This window comes from Halichoerus grypus, chromosome 7 (genome assembly GCF_964656455.1).
Source record: "Halichoerus grypus chromosome 7, mHalGry1.hap1.1, whole genome shotgun sequence".
Lineage (NCBI taxonomy): Eukaryota > Metazoa > Chordata > Mammalia > Carnivora > Phocidae > Halichoerus > Halichoerus grypus.
Genome location: NC_135718.1, coordinates 52,930,331 through 52,957,246, shown reverse-complemented (window position 1 = coordinate 52,957,246; position 26,916 = coordinate 52,930,331). Strand labels below are relative to the sequence as shown.

The 26,916-nt window shown below is 40.0% G+C and overlaps 1 protein-coding gene across 1 annotated transcript in view; it reads left to right on the top strand.

The window, feature by feature from the left end:
• Window positions 1-7,874: 7,874 nt before the first annotated feature.
• The window catches only part of MCU (mitochondrial calcium uniporter), a 198,984-nt gene continuing 179,942 nt past the window's right edge, over window positions 7,875-26,916 (top strand). The window contains exon 1 of the mRNA XM_036114127.2: window positions 7,875-8,053. Within this exon, the coding sequence (XP_035970020.1) occupies window positions 7,904-8,053 (150 nt within the window). The 5' untranslated portion in view covers window positions 7,875-7,903. The remainder of the gene's footprint in view (window positions 8,054-26,916) is intronic.

The following is a 26,916-nucleotide window of genomic DNA, read 5'->3' as shown; positions in this document are numbered from 1 at the left end:
AAAGAAAAAAAAGAAATCTCCCTTGATATCTTACTCTCCTTCATTTCCCCCACCCCCAAATATCCTATCAATTACCCATACCTTTTACTTCAACTTCTTATATACAATCTCTCTCAAATTAGTCTTTCTCCCATGGCCGATATTATAAACCATATTGCTAGCATTTCTTGCCTAGATCTCCTAATTTATTTTCTTGCTTTAATCTCTCTGGTCTCCAATCTATTCTCTAATCTCTCCCATTTCTTTTTTTTTTTTTAAGATTTTTTTTTTTTATTTATTTGACAGAGAGAGACACAGCGAAAGAGGGAACACAAGCAGAGGGAGTGGGAGAGGGAGAAGCAGGCTTCCTGCCGAGCAGGGAGCCCGATGCGGGGCTCGATGCAGGGCTCGATCCCAGGACCCTGGGATCATGACCTGAGCCAAAGGCAGATGCTTAACGACTGAGCCACCCAGGTGCCCCTCTCCCATTTCTAATATCCTTCAAGACTTAACCTTTATTCTTTGGGTAAAGTCCAAATTCCCTAATACAGTTTATAAGATGCCTTGTGACTGATTCCTCCTGCCTCTCTGGTATCATATCTCACTACTCTCCATCTGGCATTTACTCCCACTAATCTGTCAGATCTCACCAAAGGGATCCCCTGAGATCCCTTCCCAGATCCTCAAAAAATAGGTAAAATGCCCTCCTACAATACTCTCCTATTTCCCTTATCTCTTACTATATGGTAAGCTTGTGAGGCCAGATCCTTTTGTTTGTTTGCTTGTTTGTTAGCTTTGGTAACTGAACCAACAAATCACCTTATTTATTGAAATAATGAATGAATTTTTTGGAACTCAGGGATAGCCATTACTGTAGTTAGAATACTGTACTACAGTAAGTTCTCTTATTAAATTTAAGAAATATTTCAGATCCTTTAATATAAGGAGATATTTGGGCACAAGCAGTTACAACTAATACACTTGGAATTTTGTATAAGCCAAAGTCCATCTTATTTATTGAGATGCTTTTAGTGAGCTATTGTTTGTGATGACCATGTGTTAAAAATTTATTTGCCAAGATGGAACAAAGATTGCAAATTACGATCCTAAAGAATGTATTCTGGAAATGGCTAGGGTTTTACTTTTCAAAGTTGGCCTGCTTACTATTAACGTATATGTAAAATTTGATTTAACAAGATTCATTTATTTCCCAGGACTGTTTTTAGGAGAAGGACCCATGTTCGCAAACAGGAAATTGTCTTTGTTTATATTTTTTCGTCTTCCAAAACACAAAATTGATAAGAAAGCAGTAAAGGCCTATTTTAAAAGAGCCATCAAATCTTTACAGTCCTTTTCTTCTTCTTTTTTAAAAGATTTTATTTATTTATTTGACAGAGGAGAGTATAAGCAGGGGGAGCAGCAGAGGGTGAGGGAGAAGCAGGTTCCCAGCTGAGTAGGGATCCTGACTTGGGGCTTGATCCCAGGACCCTGAGATCATGACCTGAGCCAAAGGCAGACGCTTAACTGATTGAGCCACCCAGGTGCCCCTACAATCTTTTCAAATCCTCTTAATTTTAATAATTATAAAATATCATGGGAAATGACCCAAATTAACTCAAGATTCTGAATTAGGACCCTTTCACATGCTATCCTAGGTTTATAATCTAGTGGTATTTTGTGAAAATTTCCTCTTTTTAATAATGATCACGTTTTGATTGAATAGTCAATAGATCCAGTTGCTTCAGGGCCTTAAAGTAGTAACATCTATAGGTGCTATAAATCTTGCTTAAATTTTAACAAGTCTGTTAAATGAGTTATTCTTTCTGATGCTGGAAAAGCCAAAGAGCCCTGTTTCAACCTAATCTATACATCTTAGCAGAGCAAGGCATGAAGGAAGGGATGCAATGTCTTCTTATAATTCTCTGAGATTGAAATTTTCTTTATACTCTGGCAATGAACCCGTTAGAAACTATTTAAATAGAATTGTATCCTACTACACAATGACAGCAAAAAACCCTACAATTTCTTCATATGTCTTCTTACTAATTTTGTTGGGTGGAGTGATTTATTATGTTGGCAGTATGTTTTAAATTTATGTTATATTGAGACTCCAGGATAACTCAAGGGATCTTTCTGTAATTCTTTTGAATGATCTATAAATGATGGACTGCAAAGTTATGGGAAGAATTAGTCCCATTTCAAAGGTTAGGATGAGCATTTTAGAAAAAGTAATACATGATGCAAAAAATGTGAATTTTGCAACGTTTCGCCTAGCTTATATTGACCAACACATAAGAGGCATTCAATATATTTTTCTTGACTGACTGATCAAATGAATGAATAAATAAATTATCCTCATCCAGGTCTTATCCCCTCCTCTTACTCCAACTCCCAATTAATAATAATTATTTTCTGAGTTTCTACCCACATTTTAGATAATTGTGCTCCCAAGTTTTGGCAGATGGAATGGCTTTTAAAGTGCCTAATTAAGAATGGTTTGTTAATAATTATTATCTCTTTGAATAATTTTCTTCCCCTTTTCACTCTCTTAAGCTGTTTTTACACTTTCCAAGTCTCATGCTGCTTTTTATTTCTTAGGCTAGCTTTGACTAAATAAAAGAGAACAAAGCACTTTTTCTCTCTGCCTTTTCATAAATGTGACCCTTTCTGTCATTCTTTCCTTGATCCTTTCCAAATCAGCAGTGGTTGCCATAAGTGACGGCTGAGAGACAAGATGCCAAGTGCAATGGCTAAATTTAAAGAGCAGTATTCGCACCTGTTGTTAACTGGCAGTGACCAGTCTCACGCCCACAGCTTCCTCCACCCTCTGCCTCCTACCAAGTGCAACCCACAGCCCAGAGTCTTTATGCGTTCACATATAAATAAGTACCGATATGTGAATGAATATAGAATGAATATAGCATTTGACATTAAATTTGTTTAAATTCAGAGGAGCTGAAATTTGGGCAACACTCAGCATTATATAAAGACGAATCTGACCTTGAAGTAGGTAGACTAATGTGGCTAGGTGTGTAAGGAATTTTTGATGGACTATGGGTTTTGATGGATTTTAATTGACTATCTCACCCTAGAATAATTTTGTTAGGCCTGCCATACTTTGTGAAAATATTTTGGCTATTAGCATTGGGAGGGTCCTATAAATTTAAATGTGGTGTGAAAGAGGCAATCCCAGAAGTCCTTATCATCATCTAAAGAGTTAGCTTAAATTAGTTCACCAGATTGGCAACACTAACCTGGAAGAGTTCTGTAAGAGAAATATAGTAATATAAATAATTTTGATACAAATTATACTTAGAAGATGAGAGAAGGGGACTGTGGCCCAGCCAACCAGATTAGTCTATTCAAATAGGTCTGATAACCAAGGGAGTGTGGCGGACCTCATTGTCGGATCAGCTCTCATCAAGTACCAAAGTACTATGATACAAAGTCAAACAGTAAATTATGAGAGTTCAATTTTACCTGGACATTTACTCTCAGAGGAGGCAAAGCTGGTCTTCAAAAGAGTAGAACAGGTGGCTTATCCGGACAGTAGGAGCAGAGTTGAAGGTTGAAAGGTCAGGGCATATTCAGGGTTTAGGTTGTAAGTACCTGGAGATTGCCGAGAGAGGGGAGCGCTTTACCAATTTGGAATTTTGTTACAATTCAGTCTTGTCAGAGAATGTTCTTATGATTTTTTGGCACCTTTGGATACTCTGGTATGGTGTTCAGTTCCACCAGAATATGTGCTGAATTCCTATGCTGACTTCCTATGGAGGTGTGGTTTATTTGAGTGCAAAATTAGTGTTCTGCCCCTGTGAATCAGTTCAGATAGAGGCAAAAGAATTCCTGGCTCCAAAGGTCTAGTAAATAACAAAGGCTGTAGGAAGCCACAACCAATCCAACACAAAAGGGACTGTTAATGTTTGCTGCCAACCTCTCAGATCTTAAGAAACATGAACAAAGACAGTCCTATTTGAACAAGCCCTGCCTTTCTCAACTCAATGTTTTCCCGGTGTTCTGCTCTTGATAGAAGAAAACTTGTGGATTGGAAAGACTGTTTGGTTAGAGGGTCTCTGAGTTACAAAATGCTTATGGAGTCAGTCATTCTTTGGAGGCCAGGGCATGAGACTCCTGTCACACAAAAATTTTAAGAGGTCATATGTAAGTATAATCTATGTAAATTAGGTATGTAAAGTATGTACATAATCCAGTGTAAGGTTGCAGTCTATATTAGAGTAAGGGGGATGGGAGTAATGGGGAAAGAAAAGGAGAGAAATAAAAATGAGGAAGGAAAAAAAATGTGTGTTCAATGAAGTGAGACTAGATGTGGATATGGACAGGAAGGGATATGTGATGGGGTTTATGAGGAGTTCACCCCCTCTTGGCTACACTTACTAGAAATATTTCTGGTCCAGAGAAGTTGAAAAAAAACGTAAAAGATTATAGAAATGAAGAAGTCATGGGAAAGTGAGTGTAGTGATGGCAAGATGCCTGCCGATGGGTAGGGGTAGAGAAAGAGGAAATGACCTCTGGGAAGATGGTCAACCCCAAATAGCCAGAAAACAGGTCAAGGCTGTGATTTATGAGATGATAAATATTTGAAGGTAAAACCTTTCCCTCTTGCTCTCCTTCTTCGTATACTTTTTTCCTGTTCTTTAAGAATTGCTGATCTTACTTGCATAGTAATTCACACCATCTGTGAACCATGAAACACAGCCCCCAGACCTCTAAGCAGATCCCTGTCATGCTTTCTTGCCCGTGTCAATGAACTGTGTGCATCACCTATCCTGGCTATTCTGGAATGCTTTTAGGCAAATACTCCATTGAGTTGAGTCATAATTGGGAGCTGACTTTAGTGTACATTTTAGTAGGGAGCCTAGTTAGGGTTTCATGCTCCAGGAAATCTGTTCTGATTAGTTTTAGCTAAAAAAAGATCAACCTGTTTTAAGGATTGGCACAAAAACAACTCTGTGGCCATGCAGATTCCAGTGACCATGTTTTTATAATGATAAAAATAACATGCAGATGGGAAAATGTTAAGCCATTCTAAAGGGTAGCTACCCCTCTAAAGTCTCCAGAGTTAACATGTTTTTTGTTTATTTTTCCGGAAGTCACTATGGACCTGAAATACATATATAACATATAAAAATATCTATAAGTAACCTTTATACATATAAATAACTTTTAAAAGGCTCATCTGTACTAGATTATTACTTTTTAAAAATTATTTATTTATTTATTTATTTATTTATTTATCTATCAGAGAGAGAGCGAGCACAAGCAGAGGGAGCGGCAGGCAGAGGGAGAAGCAGGCTCTCAGCTGAGCAAGGGGCCTGATGCAGGGCTCGATCCCAGGACCCCGGATCATGACCTGAGCTGAAGGCAGACGCTTAACTGACTGAGCCACCCACCTGTCCCATACTATTACTTTTTTAAAGTATAGATGGAATAATTCATTTTGTTAATGGTTGCATAATATTCTGTTATAGGGTTAGTCTCTTATTAACCAGTTCCCTATTAGAAAACATTTAGGTTTTCTTCAATTTCTTATTCTCAAAAGTTATGATATTTTAAAGTTTTTTTGTGGTTACTTTGCCATCTTTTATAAAAGTATTATCTCTAGAGTGATCAGCATAGTGCCTGGCATAGCAGGTACTCAATGAATTTTAATTCCCTTTCCCCTCGTATGTAATTTATTATTTATTTTTTAGGAATGAGGATACTTTCTGTTCAGCTATCTACACTTTCTTATTATGGGCGCTGGCCAGCCAACTGATGTGAGATAAATCCTTTGCAGCTATGGAAAAGATTTTCTCTGTGAGGAGGTAATTGATGTTTGTATAATTTCTAGCCCTGGATTATTAGAACTCAATTTAGTGGATCCTCATTTTACACAGCCTACCTGGGGTGCATCAGTGGTTTTATCTTGGTAGATAAAAGATGACACCTTTAGTAAATAAGAAGGAAGCTTTTGGTAATCCCTCTAGTTTCAGGTTTATGCAGTTAAAAAAAAAAAAACAACAACCCTATTTATTGTGGTTCTTTTACAAATGCACAGGACCAAATCTCAGAACTGCAGGATGCATGTCTAATTTCTGTATTTGGAAAAGTAAGAGAAAGACAATTCCAGTAGAACTTCTCAAAGTGTAAGATAGAGATTGAGCGACAATCCTGATTCATAGGCAGATATGGCAAAGGCACAGAAAATAAAAACAAAAGTAAAATTCATGGTAATCCTAGCAAGAAGGAGGAAATGGCACAGCATTGGTAAATACGTAACATGCAGATGGGATAAATATAGATGGGCAGAAAATGATTGTAAGTGAAGTTGTTCCAGGAATGTCACAAATTTCCAGCTAGGTGGATTAGTGTGTGCAGCTGTTGAATGGGGGTGCTCATCTCATTCTTGAGCTCTCAGGTTCCACTTGTTGCACAATAAATGCCTTTTGGGTGAGTGGTGTAATATTCTCACCTGGAGAAGCCAATCATTTTACTGTTCTGGGGTGGGGTGGAAGGAAGTTCCACTTCATTATTTAGCAATTCTTGGCCAAGCAAATACCATTTCAGTTAAAGTTTAAAAACTATTATTAGAACAAGTGATACAATAAAATTGTATGTGTATTTTTGTTTGTTTCAACTTGATAACCTAAGGCTACACTACCAAGATGTTTTCCAAAATTTAAAGTAATACTTTAAAAAAAAAAACATTTTATTTATTTATTTGAGAGAGAGCATGAGCAGGGGTGGGGAGGGGCAGAGGGAAAGGGAGAAGAAGACTCCCCACCGAGTAGGGAGCCTGATGCAGGTGGGTTCTCCAGGGTCAATTCCACGACCCTGGGATCATGACCCAAGGCTGACGCTTAAGCAACTAAGCCACCCAGGCGCCCCTAGAGTAATATTTTTAGCTGCTTACCAAACTGTTTTCCTGCTTTAGATTTTAAAAGAAGATGTGAGGACTAACTAGCTTATAATAACAGACAGCAAGGAAATCCTCTTCTAAGAAAATACTTTTTTTTCACAGTCTTTAATGAGCTTTATGATCTTGTTTCTTGGGGGAAAGAAGTATTTTTCAAGAGAAAGCAATCAAGAATTATTCCAAAGTGTATCCTAATGACTAGTTTATTTAAAGTATGAAAATTCATTAAAATAACCTTTACATGACTTTTATTACATTACCAACATGTTCTGTTTCCATAGTTTAATAAGTGCACACAGGGTCAAAGATAGTAAGAAAATGATTTTTCCTTCTGGAGAGTGTAAGAGTATCAGTCTAAAAGGTACTGTAAAAATGAATTGAGTATTTGAAATGTAATAGGTCTGTTAATTCACCCTGATGGCGTGTACTCATTCTGGGACTTTGATATCATAAGCATTCTATCCCTCCTATATTATGCTACATATCACGGTCATTAGATCACCCTTTGATGTAGGGTTAATTTCAGCATATCCAAATACCATCAGTTATGAATGATAACTCTGGGCGTGTCACTGAGAGTTCTAGCATCCCTACTTTAATGATTACTAATTTGGTACATATTTTGCCAACTTAGAACACTCACAAAGTACAAAGCTTAGCACAAATATCTGTTTCCCCAGTTACCCTTATCATAGTTCTATCCTTGGTGAAGATTAGCCGAATCGAATATGCCGTCTCTCTACTGCTGCTATTCTGAGGGGCTCGGGTACCAATTACCGGTACCTTAGAATTTGCCCGTAATTGACTATGTCCCACAATAGGTAACTCTGGAAGTGACAGGCAGCCTCAAGTGTGGTTCTCCCGCCTGTCGATTGGGCCTCGCAGGAAGCTCCGCCTCACCAACTCAGCCAAGGGCGGCAGTTGGCCCGGCGTCGGTGAGTGGCGGGTCTTGGCTCCGCCCCGGCCGTCCGCTGCGCTGCCTGGGTCGGCGCCGTTTCCAGTTGAGAGATGGCGGCCGCCGCAGGTAGATCGCTCCTGCTGCTCCTCTCCTCCCGGGGCGGCGGCGGGGGCGCCGGCGGCTGCGGAGCGCTGACTGCCGGCTGCTTCCCCGGGCTGAGCGTCAGCCGCCACCGGCAGCAGCAGCAGCACCACCGGACGGTGAGCGAGCGCGCCCGGCGGCTCCGGGGAGGGCGGGGCGGCGCTGGCGTGTGGGAGCCGCCGGCGGGCAGGCCGCCGGGGCAGCGGGCGAGTTACCTCAACTCGCGGCCGCTCCCGAGCTTGCCGGGCACCGAGGAGCCGCCGTGCCCTTCAGGCGCCTGCGGCGGCGACCAGGAAGGGAAGGAGGGCGGAGGAAGCCGAGTGGAGGAGGAGGAGGGGCGATGGCGGGGATGTTCCCGCAGGACCCGGGGCACCAGGGCGGGGAAGGGACGGGACTTGAACCTCTCCCTGACTAGCCCCCGATCTCGGTCCCTCCCTCCCTCCCTCCCTTTTTTTTTTTTTTTAACAGCTCTGCCCCACCGCTTGCGAACTGAGCCCCGTGCAAGTTGTCCCCTTTCCCTCCTCCTCCGGGCGGGTTGGGGTGTCCTGAGTTGCCGCGGCTGCCTGGTGTATGTGTCAGGAGAGTGGCAGTGCCATGCTTCTTGGGCACTGTCTCCGGAGAGCAGCCCAGGACCCCAGCGGGGCCGCTCCCTCGTCCTCTCTCGGCCCTTTGGGAACGGGCAAGAAGGATAATCAAACTTTATCCCCCTCCGTGACTTCCTGCGTGTGTGGGCATGGGGAACAGCCCCCTCGCGATGGATGCTGCATTGCTTCAGGAGGCAAGCTCCATCCCCTCAGGTCCTTAAAGGTCCTCGGTGGTCCTTTTGGAGAGCTGGTTTATCAGCTTGTTCACGCGTGCCTGAAGAAGGAAGGGTGGGCAGCGGGCGGAGGGGAAGTGAATATGGCAAGTTGTTCACAGAGGCAGGGATTTGGTGGTTGAATTAACCAGTTATTGCTGGATTTCATTGGCTGGCAACGAAGGAGATTTTCTGTTTGAACAGCCTTGGGATGTATTTGTGAGTGATTGTGAATTCTTTTTTCAATTGCAAGAGATCAACTTGGCATGGAGTTCTTGACCTAACAAGTCAGCGGGTTCTCTTTCCTTGGACTTTCTAGACCCATTTATGTTGGTCTCTGGCCAACTGTGAGGGAAAGAGTGTAGATTTTATTTCCTAGGGCTAAGTTGTATAGTGTGGTAATGAGAGAATCACTGCAGGCGGCCTGATAGAAGAAACTAGTACCTTCAGATCTCAACAAATACATCCACCTGTCTTAACCTGATCACATAGCTCTTGAGAGGAAGCTGAACTGGAGGTTTTCAGAGAGGATACCCCGAGACTGATTGACAACATGAAACCAAGTGTCTGAAAGAGCTATGAAAAGAACTAATGCTCTGTAAATGCAAGATGATATTGTTATTATTAGTCACACGTATGGATCCTGTCCTCATTCTTGTGAAGAAAATTTGTACTTCATATTTGGCATACTGACATATTGCTTTGCTGAAGCTCTTGGGTGAGAGCCGAGCTTTTCCACAGTTCAGTTTAGATTTGCATGTTTCAAAGCCTCCATTTATGTGTTTTGTTTTCCTAAAAACATAAAGCCACCCAGAAATCTGATGGCATTCCCCTCTCCCTCAAACTATTTAAAGACTTCCCAAGTTGTCTTTATCCCTGTATTTTGCTAATACGTCTTTTGACTTTGCACAGGTTTTAAGGCTATTTGGGTGTGGTATTCATTTAGCATTTTTAAATTTATGCCTTGTATATTTTCCACTATGCGAATCTGTCAGGCTGTGAGTGTCTTCCTTGTGTGGGTACTTCATGAAAGTGTTCTTCTGTGCTATTCTGGGGTGGGTAAAAGTGATGTGCTGAATTTGTAACTGAAAGCACAGTTAAAGTGAAGTGTTATTTCTGAAGGGCTGAAGTGTTATCATGGGAATGTTGACTTATAAATGAACTTAGAATTGTACGATTTTGAAAAAAGTTGTACCTGATTATTTAAAATATGTAAACAGGTTTTTTTCTTTTTCTACAATTGCTCTGAAGCCATCCTGTATATAGCTGTCTCCATCTGTTATTCTATGATTCCTCACAAGACTCAATTTGAAAGGCATCTCTTAGGGATTTAACTCTTGACATTTTATGTCTGAAATTGAGGCCCAGAAAAGGGAGGGACTTGGCCAGGACTGCACAGCTAATATGCAACAGTTTTAGGATTCCCACCCACCCCAGATATTCTGACCCCCTTATCGTGTTCTTTTCATTTTAAAGTGCGATTGCTCCTTCATAATCTCCTCCTTTTCAAAACTACTGTTTGTTAGGAAAGTATTGGTATTTTAAAGTCCCATGAATGGGAATTCTCCTGTAAGTAGATGTTGTTGGAGGCAGAGCTGTTGAATGAGGCAAATGTGGAAACAAACAGCTTGCTCTGATAAAGGTCCCTGGGAGACACTGAGGTTGAATCTTGCATAGGACACATTCTGTGCATGTGCGGCAGATGGCACTCTGCATTGGACTAGATCACAAGCCCAGCTTGTGCCGCTTTTGTTCTGCTGTAGTAGGTAGAGTAAATTAGAGCCGGGGGGACATAACCAATTATGGTGCTGGTTAATATTTTGCTTGAGAGGCATGCGTTTTGAAATCTCCAAGTTTACAGAGTGAGTCCAAAGCAATACAGTTCAGCTCATGGGTAAATGTGGTTTCGAAGTTATTAAAACATAACTTGTCCCTTCCCCACCTTCCTCATTAAAAGAGCATACAACTGAGTAAGTAGAAATAAAGGTGCAGGGGCTTATTCGATATTTTTAGCACTATCTAGCGTAATTTTTCCTTTCCTGTGTGAGGAGCCTGTTTATTGCTCCTCAGCTTGTGACTGTAACAAAGACTGATGTAAAATGTTTGCTGCATGCCTTTCTGTGTGGTTAGTGAAGGTGGCTGCTGTTTGCAAGGATGGTTCTTTGACGGGGAACTGCCTTTCATCGTGAGCTGGGCAATTGCTTTGCTAAATCAAACTGTTCTCACCTCTGATTATGAGAGCCTGACTGTTAACATTTCCTAGTGGTCAACGGCTATGCTTACTAAATCTCTTAAGTGTGTCATTGTACTGTTACAGTTTGTGGCCGTCCCTCTCTGTTTTACACATTATAGTTCTTTGGCAGTGATAGCATTTCAGTTTAACTTGACAATTTTAACAGGTAATATTACCTGACAGAGAGGCAAGTCCCAGTTCTTTAATTGGGTTTCTCAGGGTCTGGCCGGTCTTACTTAGCCAGATCCATCCCAGCACGAACACTCCGCTGTACTTAAGCCAATGTTCCGTATATCTATACTAAATGTTTATGTAGTTCTTGCAACTGAATTTCAGTCTTAATCACTCCTTTAACCTCTTAGGTCCGTTTCAGGTTAGAGACTGTGACCTAAGACTCACGTTACAGATGAGGAAACAGACCTAATGGCAACTGAGGGAAGTGGCTTATTAGGTTATGTGTGTGGTTTATTACATCTAGGTTTAAAATTCCTTTTTTTTTTTTTTTAAGATTTTATTTATTTATTTGACAGAGAGACAGCGACAGAAGGAACACAAGCAGAGGAGTGGGAGAGGGAGAAGCAGGCTTCCCGCTGAGCAAGGAGCCCAATGCGGGGCTCGATCCCAGGACCCTGGGATCATGACCTGAGCCGAAGGCAGACGCTTAACGACTGAGCCACCCAGGCGCCCCTAGGTTTAAAATTCTTTAAATGGAGGTGGATTCAAGATGTTCTAGTCAGAAGCTTAATTTGTGTGATTCCTGGCTCTTGATCCCTCTCTATTGTTCTATTCTGTCCTATCTAAATTCCGATAGGATTTATTATTAGTAGGATACAGATTGACACTGACTTGTCTTGTTATCTGAATATTTCATTTGTGGGTGCCTTATCTTACAGGAGAGGTAGGGCAATATTGCATTTTTGTCTCTCATAGACTCCAACACAGTGCTAGGTATATGGGTGACACTCAAATGTGCATTAATTGAATATGCACCTTTTTGTCTGCTTGCCAGTGAAAAGGTATGCTCATCGACTCCCCCCAGCCCCCTGTCCCCCGTTTGACTTGTTTAATGACCTGTTACTTAAGTACCCACATTTGAGTAATTTAACTTTGGTATTGCCAGTGCTGTCTTTGATTGTATATATTATACTTCTTTATGGTAATATACCCACAGAATGGGTACCTTTGGATTAGCTCTGTGGTGGTACTTGCTTTCTGCCCAAAGCCCGGCAGAAGTATGATTAATACCCAGATTAATAGAAATATATGATTGAAACAGATTCTAGAGTTTTTGTTGTTTTAGTCTACTACAATACTAAGATTTTTTTTTTTTTTTAAAGATTTTATTTATTTATTTGAGAGAGAGAGAATGAGAGACAACACATGAGAGGGGGGAGGGTCAGAGGCAGAAGCAGACTCCCTGCCGAGCAGGGAGCCCGATGCGGGACTCGATCCAGGGACTCCAGGATCATGACCTGAGCCGAAGGCAGTCGCTTAACCAACTGAGCCACCCAGGCGCCCCAATACTAAGATTTTGATGGTTCTGGATAAATGTTTAGAGCAGACTTTTAAAATTACTGTTATTATTTTCTATTGAAATACAGTTGACATACAATGTTACATTAGTTCCAAGAGCAGACTTATTTTTAAGGAAGCAACCATCCTTTTTTATTTTATTTTATTTGAGAGAGAGAGAGCGCGCAAGTGAGAGAGCACGAGTGGGGGGGGAGGGGCAGAGAGAGAGGGAAAGTACACTCCCCGCTGAGCGGGGAACCCCATGTGGGACTCAGTCCCAGGACCTGGAGATCATGACCTGAGCCAAAGGCAGACACTTAATTGACTGAGCCAGCCAGGCGCCCCACAACCATTCTTTTATTTATCTTAAAATCGTGCTTATTTTGTACCCCACAAAATATTTGAGTAAATTTGGATTTATTCAACAGATTATGATTATTTGAACTTTTCTAAGTCCCAAGGGGCTCTGTTTTATGCTTTATGGAACTCTACTCCAGGAGGAAATCTAAGTAGAGAATGCAGCATCAAGAATGGTGTATATCAAAGATAACAACAAGGATCATTTTTGGTTTTGGGGCTGCCTCATGTTTGAAATCCAGAGTGGTCCTGGTCTTCTGCAATAGCACTTCATTGATACCATTATCTGAATAACTGCAGAGATGTTGCTTTCATTTTTTAAAAGATTTATTTACTTATTTGAGAGAGAGAGAACGTGATGGAGGGAAGGGAGAGGGAGAAGGAATCCTTAAGCAGACTCCCCGCTGAGCTTGGAGCCTGACCCTGGGGCATGATCCCAGGATCCTAAGATCATGACCTGAGCCTAAATCAAGAGTTGGACACTTAACTGACTGAGCCACCCAGGCGCCCCTCATTGCTTTTTTATATTCTAGCTTTGTGTCTCTGTGGGTTTTCTTAAAAATTACTGTTTTTTGTTTTGTTTTGCTTTTTGTGATTAAGGACAACACTACCTTTTAAGATCTTGAGATAATCACTTAACATAAGGGAATCCTCTATTCTTTATTTGACTGATTAATGCCATATCATGGCTCATGAATATTTTACAATTACTGGAATAACATGTTATTAGGAAAACTAAGATGTTACCATGGAGGACATGTACTTAAAAGAATTGTAGACTTGAGATCTCAAAAAGACCATAGGTTAAGGAACTAGGGCAAGAGTGGTGAATGGCTTTTTCCTTGGTAGCCCAGCAAGTTACTACAGAGCTGAAAATGGTTCCCCCATCTGCTGGCCTTTGCAGTCAGTTCTTTTCCTACGAAATTACACAATTGTGTGTTTTGTTTTACAAACAGTTAAGCAGAGGTGGGTTTTAAAAAGTGAACTGGGGGCATATTCTTTCAGTAAGTGCTTAAACTCAAACCCAGTCTTGAATAATTACTCCCTGATTTAGGTCAAGCTTGATGACACATGTTAAAAAAAATTTGTCCTCTGCATGTTGAACATGCAAGAGAAACTGTCCATTTAATTATTTCACTGCACTTTGTTAAATGCAGTGAGAGAGCCTGTGTAACATGAAAGTTGACTTCAAGCAAAGTAATTTTAGTAAGTTTAGTGAATTATTGACCCATAAACTGTGTACAGGCTTAAATCTTTTGTTTATTTATATATTTTTTTATTTTTAAAGATTTTATTTATTTATTTGAGAGAGAGAGAGCACAAGCGGGGGTAGGGGGAAAGGGAGAGGGAGAAGGAGAAGCAGACTCCCCACTGAGCAGGGAGCCTGCAGTGGGGCTCAATCCCAGGACTCTGGGACCATGACCTGAGCCGAAGGCAGCTGCTTAACCGACTGAGCCACCCAGGCGACCCCAGTCTTTTATTTTGATAAAAATATAACTTGGTAAATTACATCACCAGCTGGGTCTAATAGCATGCTAAAACTGAACTTCTTCTAATGCGGTTCTGGAAAAAACTGAAAATATGACATTGCATTTTGACATCTCTCTTAAAAATAAGAGCCCTTTCCAAAGGTTCTTTAAGGACATTGATAATATGTATAATCAAAAGAGTGGGGTGTTTACCTCTTACACTTTGTTTCTGAAATTCTCAGTTTTTACTATGTGTTGTGTACTTTATTGTTTGGGGAGCATTTGTAATGATCACCAGAGAATTGCTGAGGAATCCATTACGTGTATGAGGCTGTCCAGAGGATATTCTCCATGTAGTCTTAAACTGTACTGCCTTATAGATTACAAGATCCTTTAGACTTCTTTTTTGCGTTCTAAGAGAGGCTACATTGTACATCTTATCTATAGTAAGTGGTGTTACAGGATGTTTGAGTACTAATATCTCCTTTAAAGTTTAGAGAAAGTTAATGTGACTGATTTTTTTGTCAAATAACAGGAGAGTAAATAGGTTAACTTGAACCACCTGACCCTACATAGAGGAGTAGATATAGAAGGAAGCATCTAAGATCTGAGGGCATTGTGTTACCTCATTTAATTCTCACCATAACCCTATGAGAGGCGTTATTACCCCAGTTTTATTAATGAGGACATTGAGGATGAGGTAGGTTCCTTTCTTCTTAAGAGTCATAAACTGTTTTAATGCTAGGGATACAATGATGGACAAGACAGATGCTTTGGAGGTGAAATTTAAGTCTAGGTTTGGTGGGATCCCAGTGTGGGGCCTCCTTCCCTTTTGTCTTCTCCTTCAGCCATGTTTCTTTCTCAAGCATCTACTGCAGTTTTCTTCCAAGAGATCTCACCATCTTTCTAACTACATTTCTTAAATCTCTTTCTCCACCCTCTCCTCCAGGTATTAGGTAGTAAGGGTCTAAGGTATTGCTTCCTTAGGATCTTTGTAATTTAGCTAAGGATTCTAGAAAGTCCCACCCATTATCAAGTATTGCTTCTATATCACTTTTAAAACATTGTCTAGCGTACTCAACAACTCTTCAGGCAAAATACTTCTGCCATTGTACAGATAAGAAAATGAAGACCTAGTAAGGGTAAGTAACCTGGAGTCATTCAGAAAATATCTGTTGAACTACTGTTTGTAACTTGCTGTGCTGGGAAAGAGAGATGCCTCTGAGGTGGTCCAAAGAGGTCACAGTTTGGCTGGGAGACACCAACAAGCAAGACTGTAACTGGTTATGCTCCCCACCCCCTCACCCCCCCCATGGAGGTTCATTGGGAGCATTTAGACCTACTCAAGAGAATTGGGGAAGGCTTCACAAGGGAGGCCTCACTTAAGCCGAAATAGGAGGAAATAAAATGTATGGGGGACTGGAAAGGTGTAGTTCACATTCTAGATAGCACCAACATCTGACATGACAGTCTGAGGGAGGAAGATGTATTTGAGAAACTGCCAGTCGTTTGTTATAACTGGAGTATGGGCAAAAATAGCCAGAGATTAGACTGGACAGTAGTAGTGATACCAATAATAACTAATATTAAGTGCACCACGTGTTATGTACTTTACATAGGTAATCTCACTTAATTTTTGTGACACCCTGTGGGTAGGTACTGTTACTATCCTCCTTTTATAGATAGTGAAACTGAGTTACCACAGATTGGTTGCTTTGCCCAGGATCACAGCTGATAAGTGACACTCAGTAAATGACTTGCTCAGGATCACACAGCTGGGACTGGCGTACCTGGCCCCAGTGCCTGTCTCCTAACTACTGTGCTCTGGGGAGGGAATCAGACTGTGAAGGGACTTGTGAAGGAGTTGGAATTTTATTATGTAGGTCAGTGGTTTTTTTTAAAACTCAACCCACAGTATAAATACATTTTATATCATGACCCAGAATGTGCATGTGTGCGTAAAAGTAGGAAAAGTTTCACCCAACAGTTTTTTTACTATGTATGAGGCATACATAGTTTCTGTGCTGTTTTGTTGAAGAAATACTGGTTGGGACCCATTTAAATTGATTCCACAATTTAAGCCACAGTTTGGAAAAAATACTGCTGGTCCATAGGTGAGTGTCTGAAGAATTTCAGTTAGATGAATCACATGATCAGTTTGTGCTTTTTGGTAGGTTACAATAGCAGCTGTGTGAAGGCTGGATTGGAGAGGATGGGACCAGAAAAGTCAAGAGGCCAATAAGGGACATCTTAATGAACTAGGCAAAAGATGCCTGAATGATGACAGTAGCATTGGGAATAGAGAAAAGGAATAGAGAGAAGGCAGATTTAGGAAATAGAATTGATAGAACTTGACGATTGGACATGGACTATCACTCAGCTGGTACCAGGTAGAAAGGTAATTCATTTCGAGGGCTGTCTGATTCTCTTAATACTCAGGTGCTGAAACTTTGTTTCTGGACCTTCTCTGTGTGTTTCTTTTTACAGTCATGTTAAGTATGTTTCGTTGTTGTGATTGTTGTACCTCTACTTTTGTATATAAAAATATGTTGACCTGGTTTAATGATTGTAAATTCGTATATCAGATGCCCACCTTATCCCCATTTTCCTGCCTCCCTCCCCTACCCCATACCATCAGAATCTGAAAGATTTGCACACCAGTATGGAAAAAGTTTACAAAGCATGGTGAGCACTCAACAAATCTTTGTTGAAAGTGTGTGTTCTGTGTATTATACTCTTCCAAAGCAGAAACTCTTCACATTACGTTAATTAGAGGAATATTTTTGAGTAATTTCCTTTGACTTTGTTCTCTTTGACTTTCCACTTTTGTAATATTTGTTTACCTGTAGGGAATATTGAGCATTGTATGTATGATGGACTTTTATATTTAAAAGAAACAAACAAAAACCTAGCTATTCTTAAGCATGAAACCTTTTCTTAGTAAAATTTTAGCAACCTCCCTTTTCACATTAGAAATGAAGATACAAGATTCCTACTGCTTCTGCTACCCCAGTTTCTCAAGAGAAGTATCAAAAATAAAAACATGTAATAATCGAGAACGAGTTATATGGAGTGATTCTCTAGTATTTTAATTGACTTTACTGGATTGCTTTATTTAGAAAGCATATATTCTTTGGTCTTCTAGGTATTATAATACAAAGGTAAGTATTTGATAACTTTGACAATTTTTAATTTTTTAAAATATTTTATTTGTTTATTTTTTAAAGATTTTATTTATTTATTTTGACAGAGAGACAGCAAGAGAGGGAACACAAGTGGGGGGGTGGGAAAGGGAGAAGCAGGCTTTCCGCAGAGCAGGGAGCCCGATGTGGGGCTCAATCCCAGGACCCTGGGATCATGACCTGAGCCGAAGGCAGATGCTTAACAACTGAGCCACCCAGGGGCCCCAAATATTTTATTTATTTTAGAGAAAGAGAGTGTGGGCAGGGGCGCGCAAGTGAGCAGGAGGAGGGGCAGAGGCAGGGGGAGAGGGAGAGAATCTCAAGCAGACTCTGCGCTGAGCTCGGTCTCACAACCCCGAGATCATGACCTTAACTGAAATCAAGAGTCAGCCGATTAACCGACTGAGCCACCCAGGCACCCCAACTATGACAATTTTTAGAGCTGTTACAATATCTGCTTTGCCAGAAGAGATTGTATTTGTCATGTATGAGCCTTTTGAAATCTATGGGAGCAAAGAATTGTATCATCAAAGAATTTTTTTAGTTTTCTGAGGTAGATAAAAGAAGAGATGGAAGTGGTGTGTGTGTGTTTCAATCACCAAAAGTAAGTAATTGAAGAGGATTAGGTGCCATGTGATACAATAGGAGTCTGGGTTCTGTTCATTTCTCTACTGTTAAGTTGCTGTTTGACCTTGGGCAAGTGACTTACCTCTTTGGTCTTAATGTTTTGGTCAGTTAAATAAGGATGCTTGATCAGATGAGCCTAAAGGGCTTTCTAATTCTAAGACGTATATCATTAATTTTTATGTTATTTCACGGTGGGGGTCTTGTATAAAATCATAAACCGAAATATAATATATTTGCTTATTCTCACAAGGGTCAGGGGCTTGAAGTGAAGACAAATAGCTTCCATTTCCTTTTCAGGACAGTTTGCATAATTACTTCTGACATCTTGATAGACAATTTACCCTGCATTCCTCTGAAACAGTTCATTATGCCTTAGTCCCATCTTTCTCTTTTGTCTTCTTTTTCCAGTCCAAACTACTGAGGGTATGGGGAATAGGTGAAGATATGGTAACGAATCCAGAGAGTTGGAGAGAGGGGGGAGGGAAGGAAAAAAGCAGTTAATGTTGTAGTGCTGAGGTAAGATGGACTGTTTTGTTTTGTTTTTTTCTCAATGATTTTATTTATTTATTTGTCAGAGAGAGATAGAGCACAAGCAGGGGGAGTGGCAGGCAGGAGAAGAAGCAGGCTACCTGCTGAGCAAGGAGCCCGATGCAGGACTCAGTCCCAGGATCCTGGGATCATGACCTGAGCCAACGGCAGACACTTAACTGACTGAGCCACCCAGGTGCCCCAAGATGGACTGTTCTAATAATTTGTTAATTCTGAGTTGTGGCTTGCCAGTCTGAAACAGAAAATGTTTCTGTTTTCCTTTGTAATTACACTACAGGAATTCTGAGTGTGAAAACCTCAGGTGATTAGTTGCCCATAGTAGTCTACTCTCCCAAATTCTGTGAACTGAGCCTAATAGTGTCAAGAACACACAGCCAGCGTTGGATAAGTGAGAGTCAGTGAGTTAAAAAGCCCTAGAGACCATCATCTAAATCCTTCAACCCTGTGGATAATGCATCTGTAGATCATCTAGTTCTCTGTGCCTAGATAATACAGTGATAGGAATCATGGAAATGTGAAGAAGGAATTACTTTTCTTTGAATCAAGCAGCAGCAAATCATTTTTTTTTAAATCAAATAACCTGATTTTATTTTTTATTTATTTATTTATTTTTAAAATTTTATTTTATTATCTTATGTTAATCACCATACAATACATCATTAGTTTTTGATGTAGTGTTCCATGATGCATTGTTTTCATATAACACCCAGTGCTCCATGCAGTACGTGCCCTCCTTAATACCCATCACTGGGCTAACCCATCCCCCCACCCCCCTCCCCTCTAAAACCCTCAGTTTGTGTCTCAGAGTCCATAGGCTGTCATGGTTCATCTCTCCCTCCGATTCCCCCCGCCCTTCATTTTTCCCTTCCTTCTCCTAATGTCCACCATGCTATTCCTTATGTTCCACAAATAAGTGAAAGCATATGATAATTGACTTTCTCTGCTTGACTTATTTCACTTAGCATAATCTCCTCCAGTCCCATCCATGTTGATGTAAAAGTCTGGTATTCATCCTTTCTGATGGCTGAGTAATATTCCATTGTATATATGGACCACATCTTCTTTATCCATTCATCTGTTGAAGGGCATCTCAGCTCTTTCCACAGTTTGGCTGTTGCGGGCATTGCTGCTATGAACATTGGGGTGCATATGGCCCTTCTTTTCACTACATCTGTGTCTTTGGGGTAAATACCCAGTAGTGCAATTGCTGGGTCATAGGGTAGCTCTATTTTTAAATTTTTGAGGAACCTCCACACTGTTTTCCGAAGTGGCTGTACCAACTTGCATTCCCACCAACAGTGTAAGAGGGTTCCCCTTTCTCCACAACCTCTCCAACATTTGTTGTTTCTTGCCCTGTCAGTTTTTGCCATTCTAACTGGTGTAAGGTAAATCATTTAAAAAGAGTTCACAGATTATGCTGAAACAAGTAGGACTATAGAAAAAATCACTAAAAATAGTGATGGGGGCGCCTGGGTGGCTCAGTCGTTAAGCGTCTGCCTTCGGCTCAGGTCATGATCCCAGGGTCCTGGGATCGAGTCCCACATCGGGCTCCCTCCTCGAGGGGAGGCCTGCTTCTCCCTCTCCCACTCCCCCTGCTTGTGTTCCCTCTCTCGCTGTCTCTGTCTCTGTCAAATAAATAAATAAAAAAAAAAAAAATAAAATAAAAATAGTGATGGAAAAATATTATAGTGCTTTTGTGTTATAAGTGATTTAAGAAATTGACACATGCATCTGCCTGGCAAGTATTTGGAGCAGGTAGAGGAGAAGAGGGAAGGGTGAAGGGCTGGACTGCAGAAGAGAACTTTAAAGGAACTCTTTGAAAGAGGTGCTGCCAACTCTAGATTCCCTACATGTATATATTTCCAAAGATGACAGATTTTTGGAGGTGTTTATTTTGGAACTAATCTTCTGTATTTCCATTCTGCCCCCACTGTATCCTGTATCTTGCACTGCCAGAATTCTGCTAGCTGCGATGAAGCAGGGCTGTGGCAAGTGGCCAAGTGTGATAAAACCTATTTTTCATTTTAAAACAGAGTATGGATATCAGAATACTTCAAAGAAGTATTTAAGGATAGATTGAATGGAGTAGGAGAAATAGTAAAAACCTAATGAGAAGATTGAAAGTTTCTGATTTGCTTTTGATGGAATTACATTTATTTTGTAAACAGAAGAATACCAGCTTATGTCTGTCTCTGTCAGTTTCTCTCTTTCTTGTCCCTCTTTCTCTGATCTTTGCGTGCTGGTGCAAGGAGCTGCTGAATACACAGGAGAAATGAGTTTTCTGATCCCGAAGAGGTGGTAGTGATTTTTTGTTGTTGTTGTTTTGTTTTTATCTTTTGAGGGGATCCCAAGGGTATGCTCTATGTGAATGTCTCATTACACGTATGCATGTTAGTAATTCAGTTTTGTTTATTTCATTCTTGCTTTAACCACCCCCTCCAAAAATGAAATCTTTTCTTTTTTTTCATTTCTGGCTCTGACTTAAGCTTCAAAACAAAATGTTGTCTAAATGTTGTTGAGATGGTAAAACAATTGTAGCATAACGTTACAGAATTTTGAAATATTCATTTATTAGATGGAAAATTGAACTGCAACCAGTACTTTAATTTTAATATCTCATTCTACATTGACATTTGATTCAGAATGAAATCAAGTTCCTCGCTTGGCCAAGTGCCACAAAGTTGGGTGAGCTTTAAATATGTAACGACTTGTTTTTAGTGATTGCTAGAGCTTTGAGCAGTAAAAAGGGGAAAATGAAAGGGAACTCTAGCAGATTGCCTAAAAAGAGTATTCTTGGTAAGATTAAAAGTAGAGACAAGCTGAGGCCCCGAGTTATGGATCTGAGTCACATCCAGCCAGCATCAGAAAGTAGCAGCATTAGTGGAAGAAAACCCAGGTCAGTCCTGATGAGCGTCTGTCAAAGCTCACCTGGAAAGGGCATTCCATCACCAGAGGGTTTCTTTGGGGGGTGGGGGTGGGGGGATGGGGTGGATGTGGGGTGGGTGTGGTGTATTCCTTCATAAGAAAATTACGTTGCATTCAGTTAAGCCGAACAAAGGGAAAAAGTCTTTTGTTTTTAAAGTATGAAGTATGTCATGTCTATAAAAACAGGTATAATATTTGTTTCTTTTAGCTTGAAAAATTAAACAGGACAACTATAATTGCTGCCCAAAATATCCTTCCTCAGTCTTATTTCTTGTCCTCTCTCCCAAAAGTACCATTCTTTCCAGTTTGGTACTTACCATTCCCATGCATGTGTTTATGCTTTTGTTTATCTGACTGTCAAAGTTACATAGTACTCTAAGTATGTTTTAACCTCACTTGGAAGATTTTACACTGTATGTAGTTATGTAATTTGTTCTTTTTACTTAAATACTTGAAAAAAATATGTTGATACATGTAGTTCTAGTTCATTCATTTTTAACTGTTTTGTGGTGTTTCATTCTCTATTTCTCATGTTTAACCATTCTCTTGTTGACTGAAAGTCTTTTTAGCTGAATATTTTGGAGGGACAGGAAAAAGGGAATTTATTTCATTTTAAAAGTTAGACTAGGAATGTTTTTTTTTTTTTCCTTTTTTGGTGTGGAATGTCCTCATTTATCATATTCCTGGGAAAATCCTTTGTATTTCCGGAGAGAAGGAGGAGGAGAAGAATAATGTTTCATTACACAGATGAACATGTCTTGTGCAAAATGCCCAACAGCATTTACTCTAATACAGCAAGCTCATGCGGGATTGAGCTGCTACAGCAAAAACTTGTTTTGCTCTATAAAAATGCTCAGATTTTTGAAGTGCAGACAAGCTTGGAAGGAAACTTGTTGGCCTTTATTCATTGTTTCTTTTCTGTGTGTTTGGAATAATTTGCAGTTTGGGACTGCTTTCTTTTGTAAAAAGGACTTGTGCCTTAAATGGTAAAAAGACTGTTCTTGAATGGTGTCATGGTTTTATGGAGCAAAGGAAAAACAAGGTCTAGGAATGAGGGGGAAAGTACTTTTTGAGGGAGATAGTTGATGTGAAATAAGTATTTTTTTTTTTTTAAAGGTTTTATTTATTTATTTGAGACAGAGAGAATGAGAGAGAGAGAGCACATGAGAGGGGGGAGGGTCAGAGGGAGAAGCAGGCTCCCTGCTGAGCAGGGAGCCCGATGCGGGACTCGATCCAGGGACTCCAGGATCATGACCTGAGCCGAAGGCAGTCGCTTAACCAACTGAGCCACCCAGGCGCCCAAGTATTTGTTTTAATAATAAACCTTATATATACATTTGCCATTGAGTATTCTTTACTTTGTAGTCATTATTTTAGAAAGGCAATCTCTGATTAATTGTTTTTCTTCCCAATTTCATGCAATTGTCTTTTATTTGCAACATTTTTGATAATGGTTTGGATAGTGTTGCAGAATACACAGTACAGAACTCCGTTCAGGTTGTCCCTCCAAATGATTTGCTATTGTGCTTTAACCAGAAATACTGATGCAGCAAGGGAAACACTAATACATGGGATGCTTTCCAGGGACTGTAGCTAAGGCAAACACAAGCCAAAATTAAGAAGAATACGTGAGCTAGGCACACAAGATGTAGTCTGGCCAAATATGCTATTAACAGTGAATATCCCATTCTAATTAAATTAATTGAGGCCTGGACAATTTGAATCATCAGACTGTCTGTTAAAAAGGTGACCCAACTTTAAGCATTTTAGAATTAGGGAATAGTGCAAGAATAGTTTTTTGGCTAAAACTTATTTACAATGAAAAATTATCTTTGCTTTTTCTTATTGGAGAGATTCTAATGCCTCAAGAATGATTAAATTCAATTGCCTGTTTGTTTCTTCCATTCTGGTTCTGAGGGAAAGGATGCTGAAAGGACCTGCAAGTAAAAGAGATAATGAAAAAAAAATTTTTTTTTTGAGGGGGGGTTGGCATGATTAGATGGAAGAGAGAGTATTGAGAATTAAGAATTGAGAATTAACTGATTATTAAGAATGATTTTTGTTTTTTGACTATTGCTGCTTTTCTTGCAAGTCTATTTTTTTTTTTTTTTAAAGATTTTATTTATTTATTTGACAGAGAGAGAGATAGCTAGAGCAGGAACACAAGCAGGGGGAGTGGGAGAGGGAGAGGCAGGCTTCCCGCCGAGCAGGGAGCCCGATGTGGGACTCGATCCCAGGACCCCGGGATCATGACCCGAGCCGAAGGCAGACGCTTAACGACTGAGCCACCCAGGCGCCCGCAAGTCACTATTTTTTATTCACAAATTATTTTACCCACAAATAGTGTAGGCATTATGAGACGAGGTGGTGGTATGTGAACAGGCTCTTTTTAAAATTGTTGTTCTGGAAAAAAAATTGTTATTGGTCTGGGTTTTGAGTGATCTATGATTAAATTTGCCAAGAGTCAAGCATTTTGAAACAGAACTCCTAAATCAGAGGGTTGTGGGGCTAGGTAAACGAATTAGTTTTGTAAATTTGCTTCTGAAACTAGTGAAAGTTCTGAATGAATCTGGATAAGCTGAGACTTCTATTGCCAGGCTCCCCTTCAGTTTAAAAATTTTTTTTCTTGTTTAAAAAAAAAGGGGGGGATGCCTGGCTGGCTCAGTTGGTAGAGCATGCAACTCTTGATTTTGGGGTTGTAAGTTCACCCATTGGGTGAAGAGATTACTTAAAAAAAAATCTAAAAAAAACTATTTCTTCTTCCCTCATTGTTTACTAGGGTTCCATTTTTTTTAAATGCTAGAAGCATAGAGAAGAGCGAAAAAAATTTCGCTTCTTTAAAACTATTTCTAAAAATATTGGTCTATGAATTGTTGCTTTAGATTCTCTACTTCTACATCTGTATGAGCTTACCGGGTGGTTATCAAAGATTCAGTACTTTCTCTGGAAAAAAATGTATATTTGAGAGTTTCTCATAACCTTCTGGATTTATTCTAGGTTATAGCTAAAATTCTTTCAAAAGCGCCCTCTTGTCCTAAAGGTCACTTGTAATGACTAGAAGCTAAGAGTGACCTAAACAACATCTTTTCAAACTTTCTTTTCTTTGTTGTCATATGCTGAGGTATCCGTGTCAGCAGGCTCAGGAGAGCCTTTACCTTTGACATTGACATTACTTTTTTCTATTCTTTTAGGTCTTTCACTACCATTTCTACAGTGGTTGACAAGATACCGTTTCTTCCTCACTCACCATGTACCATGCCAGTGACATCTTAGCTGCTAGAGTGTGGAGCTGGCCTGTGGGAGTCAAGTAAGTGCCTTTTTTACTATTTGGCATGGTTTTTGCTTACTTTGCAAAGCCATGTAGAGGAACTTCTTAAGATTAGTTTTTAAAAAGGCACTTGCTTGATCCTTGTGGGCTGGCTCTTTGCTCCAGCCTGCTATTGAACATCTGGTAGCTAACATGGGGCTGAATTTAGCAAGGTGACTATCACAGAATGGAACATTTTTATTAGGATAAACCCTAAGAGATGATAGATCTGATCTTGGCCCATTTATGTTGATGAGCAACCCCTGTCCTATCCCAGAGTGAATCAGAACTTCTGTGTTAGCTCAAACAGTTAGTCTGGCCTTCTGAAATTTAACAGGTTATGAATGACCAAGGGTCTGCTGGTCTAAAACAACTGGGTTGCATGGAAACAGAACAGCTCTCCCAGGAGAGTTGATGACGTTGACACTTACCTGAATTAATTTAGCTTAATATATAGAAGTGATGATTGGCATTAATCAGGTTTGGGTTTCTGTTATTGCTAAAGTTGCTAAAACCTGGTATTTTACTTTTGCAGGTCACCTTGTAAATTTTGCCTATATAAATTAACACATCCTCTGTTATGTCGTAACAACCATGTAAGGGAGAGTGTTTTCCTGCTCTGTCTTAGGTATTGGTGATGTGACCTCTTCACGCAGGGGAATCTTGAACATTCTCAGGTATGTGAAGATCATGATTCATAAATATTTTGTCCCTGCAAACAAAACAGAGTTTATATCAGTGTGAACTCATGATGTGGTTTTATAAAATCTATCTTGCCAGTTGATTTTTCTCCCCGTGGTATTAGAACAGGGATTGGCAAATTACAGCTAAGACCACTTGTTTTTTTGAATAAAGTTTTGTTGGAACACACACCCATTCTTTTACACATTGTCTGTGGCTGCTTTTGCACTACAGTAGCAGAGTTGAGTTGTTGTGACAGAGACCATATGATTCACAAAGCCTAAACTATCTGTATTTTTGTTTATTTTTTTTTAAGATTTATTTATTTGAGAGAGAAAGAGAGTGTGTGCAAGTTGGGGGAGGGGCAAGGGTAGAGAGAGAATCCTCAAGCAGACTCTCCTCTGAGTGTGGAGCCATGGTGCTCCATCTTATAACCCTGAGATCATGACCTGAGCTGAAACCAAGAGTCAGATGCTCAGCCACCTGAGCCATCTGAGTGCCCCAGACTATCTGGCTTCTTAAGAAAAAGTGTGCCAACTCCTTGTATAGAAGAACCAAACTTAAGGTTGTATTTAGATATAAACTTGCTGGAACCACAGGTGAATTCAAATAGTCTTCTAAAGAGAAAGTCAAGACCTGTGTCATAATGCTGACTAGCAAGTAAATATTTGCAATGTATATGGTGGTGGGATTACTAATACAAGGTTAATGGAATGGAAAGCTATGATGCTGTTCATCTTCTTTTCTTTCACTCATTATATCCCCCCCACCCTCCATCCCCTGGTAGAAATAAACATTCATTCCATGACAGGATATTATTTTTCTTTCTAGATGCTTTAAAAATTTTATAGAACAGATAAGGATACAAGAATTAACTAGGATATCTGGCATAACAAGAAGTGGTAACTAAAGGACCTCTTGATTCATGGAACAAGTACTAGAGTTAAAATGGACTTGAGATCATGAAAATGGAAGATCAGAGATGTTCAGGGAAATGTTCGAGGATCACAGAGGAAATGAGTGGTGGAACTGAAACTAGAAGCTGGGTCTCTTGCCTCCTTGCCCAGGGTTCCTTCCACTAGGTCTCATACCGTTTTAGGGCTACTTGTTTTCCCTACTAGCTCTAAGGCACAGCCTTTTTCCTATTCCCTCTGAAGTAAAAGCAAAGACTCAATGACTTAAACCACAAAGATATGATTTATTGGGGAATTGATGTTACTTGGAGTTTGGATGCTTTTATTTTATTGTTTGAAGATTAACTGGGGGATTACCTCTTAATGAATCATTAAGTGCTTACAGTATATACTCAAAAAGGTTAGGTTAGTTGGAATAAAAAAGGAAGTC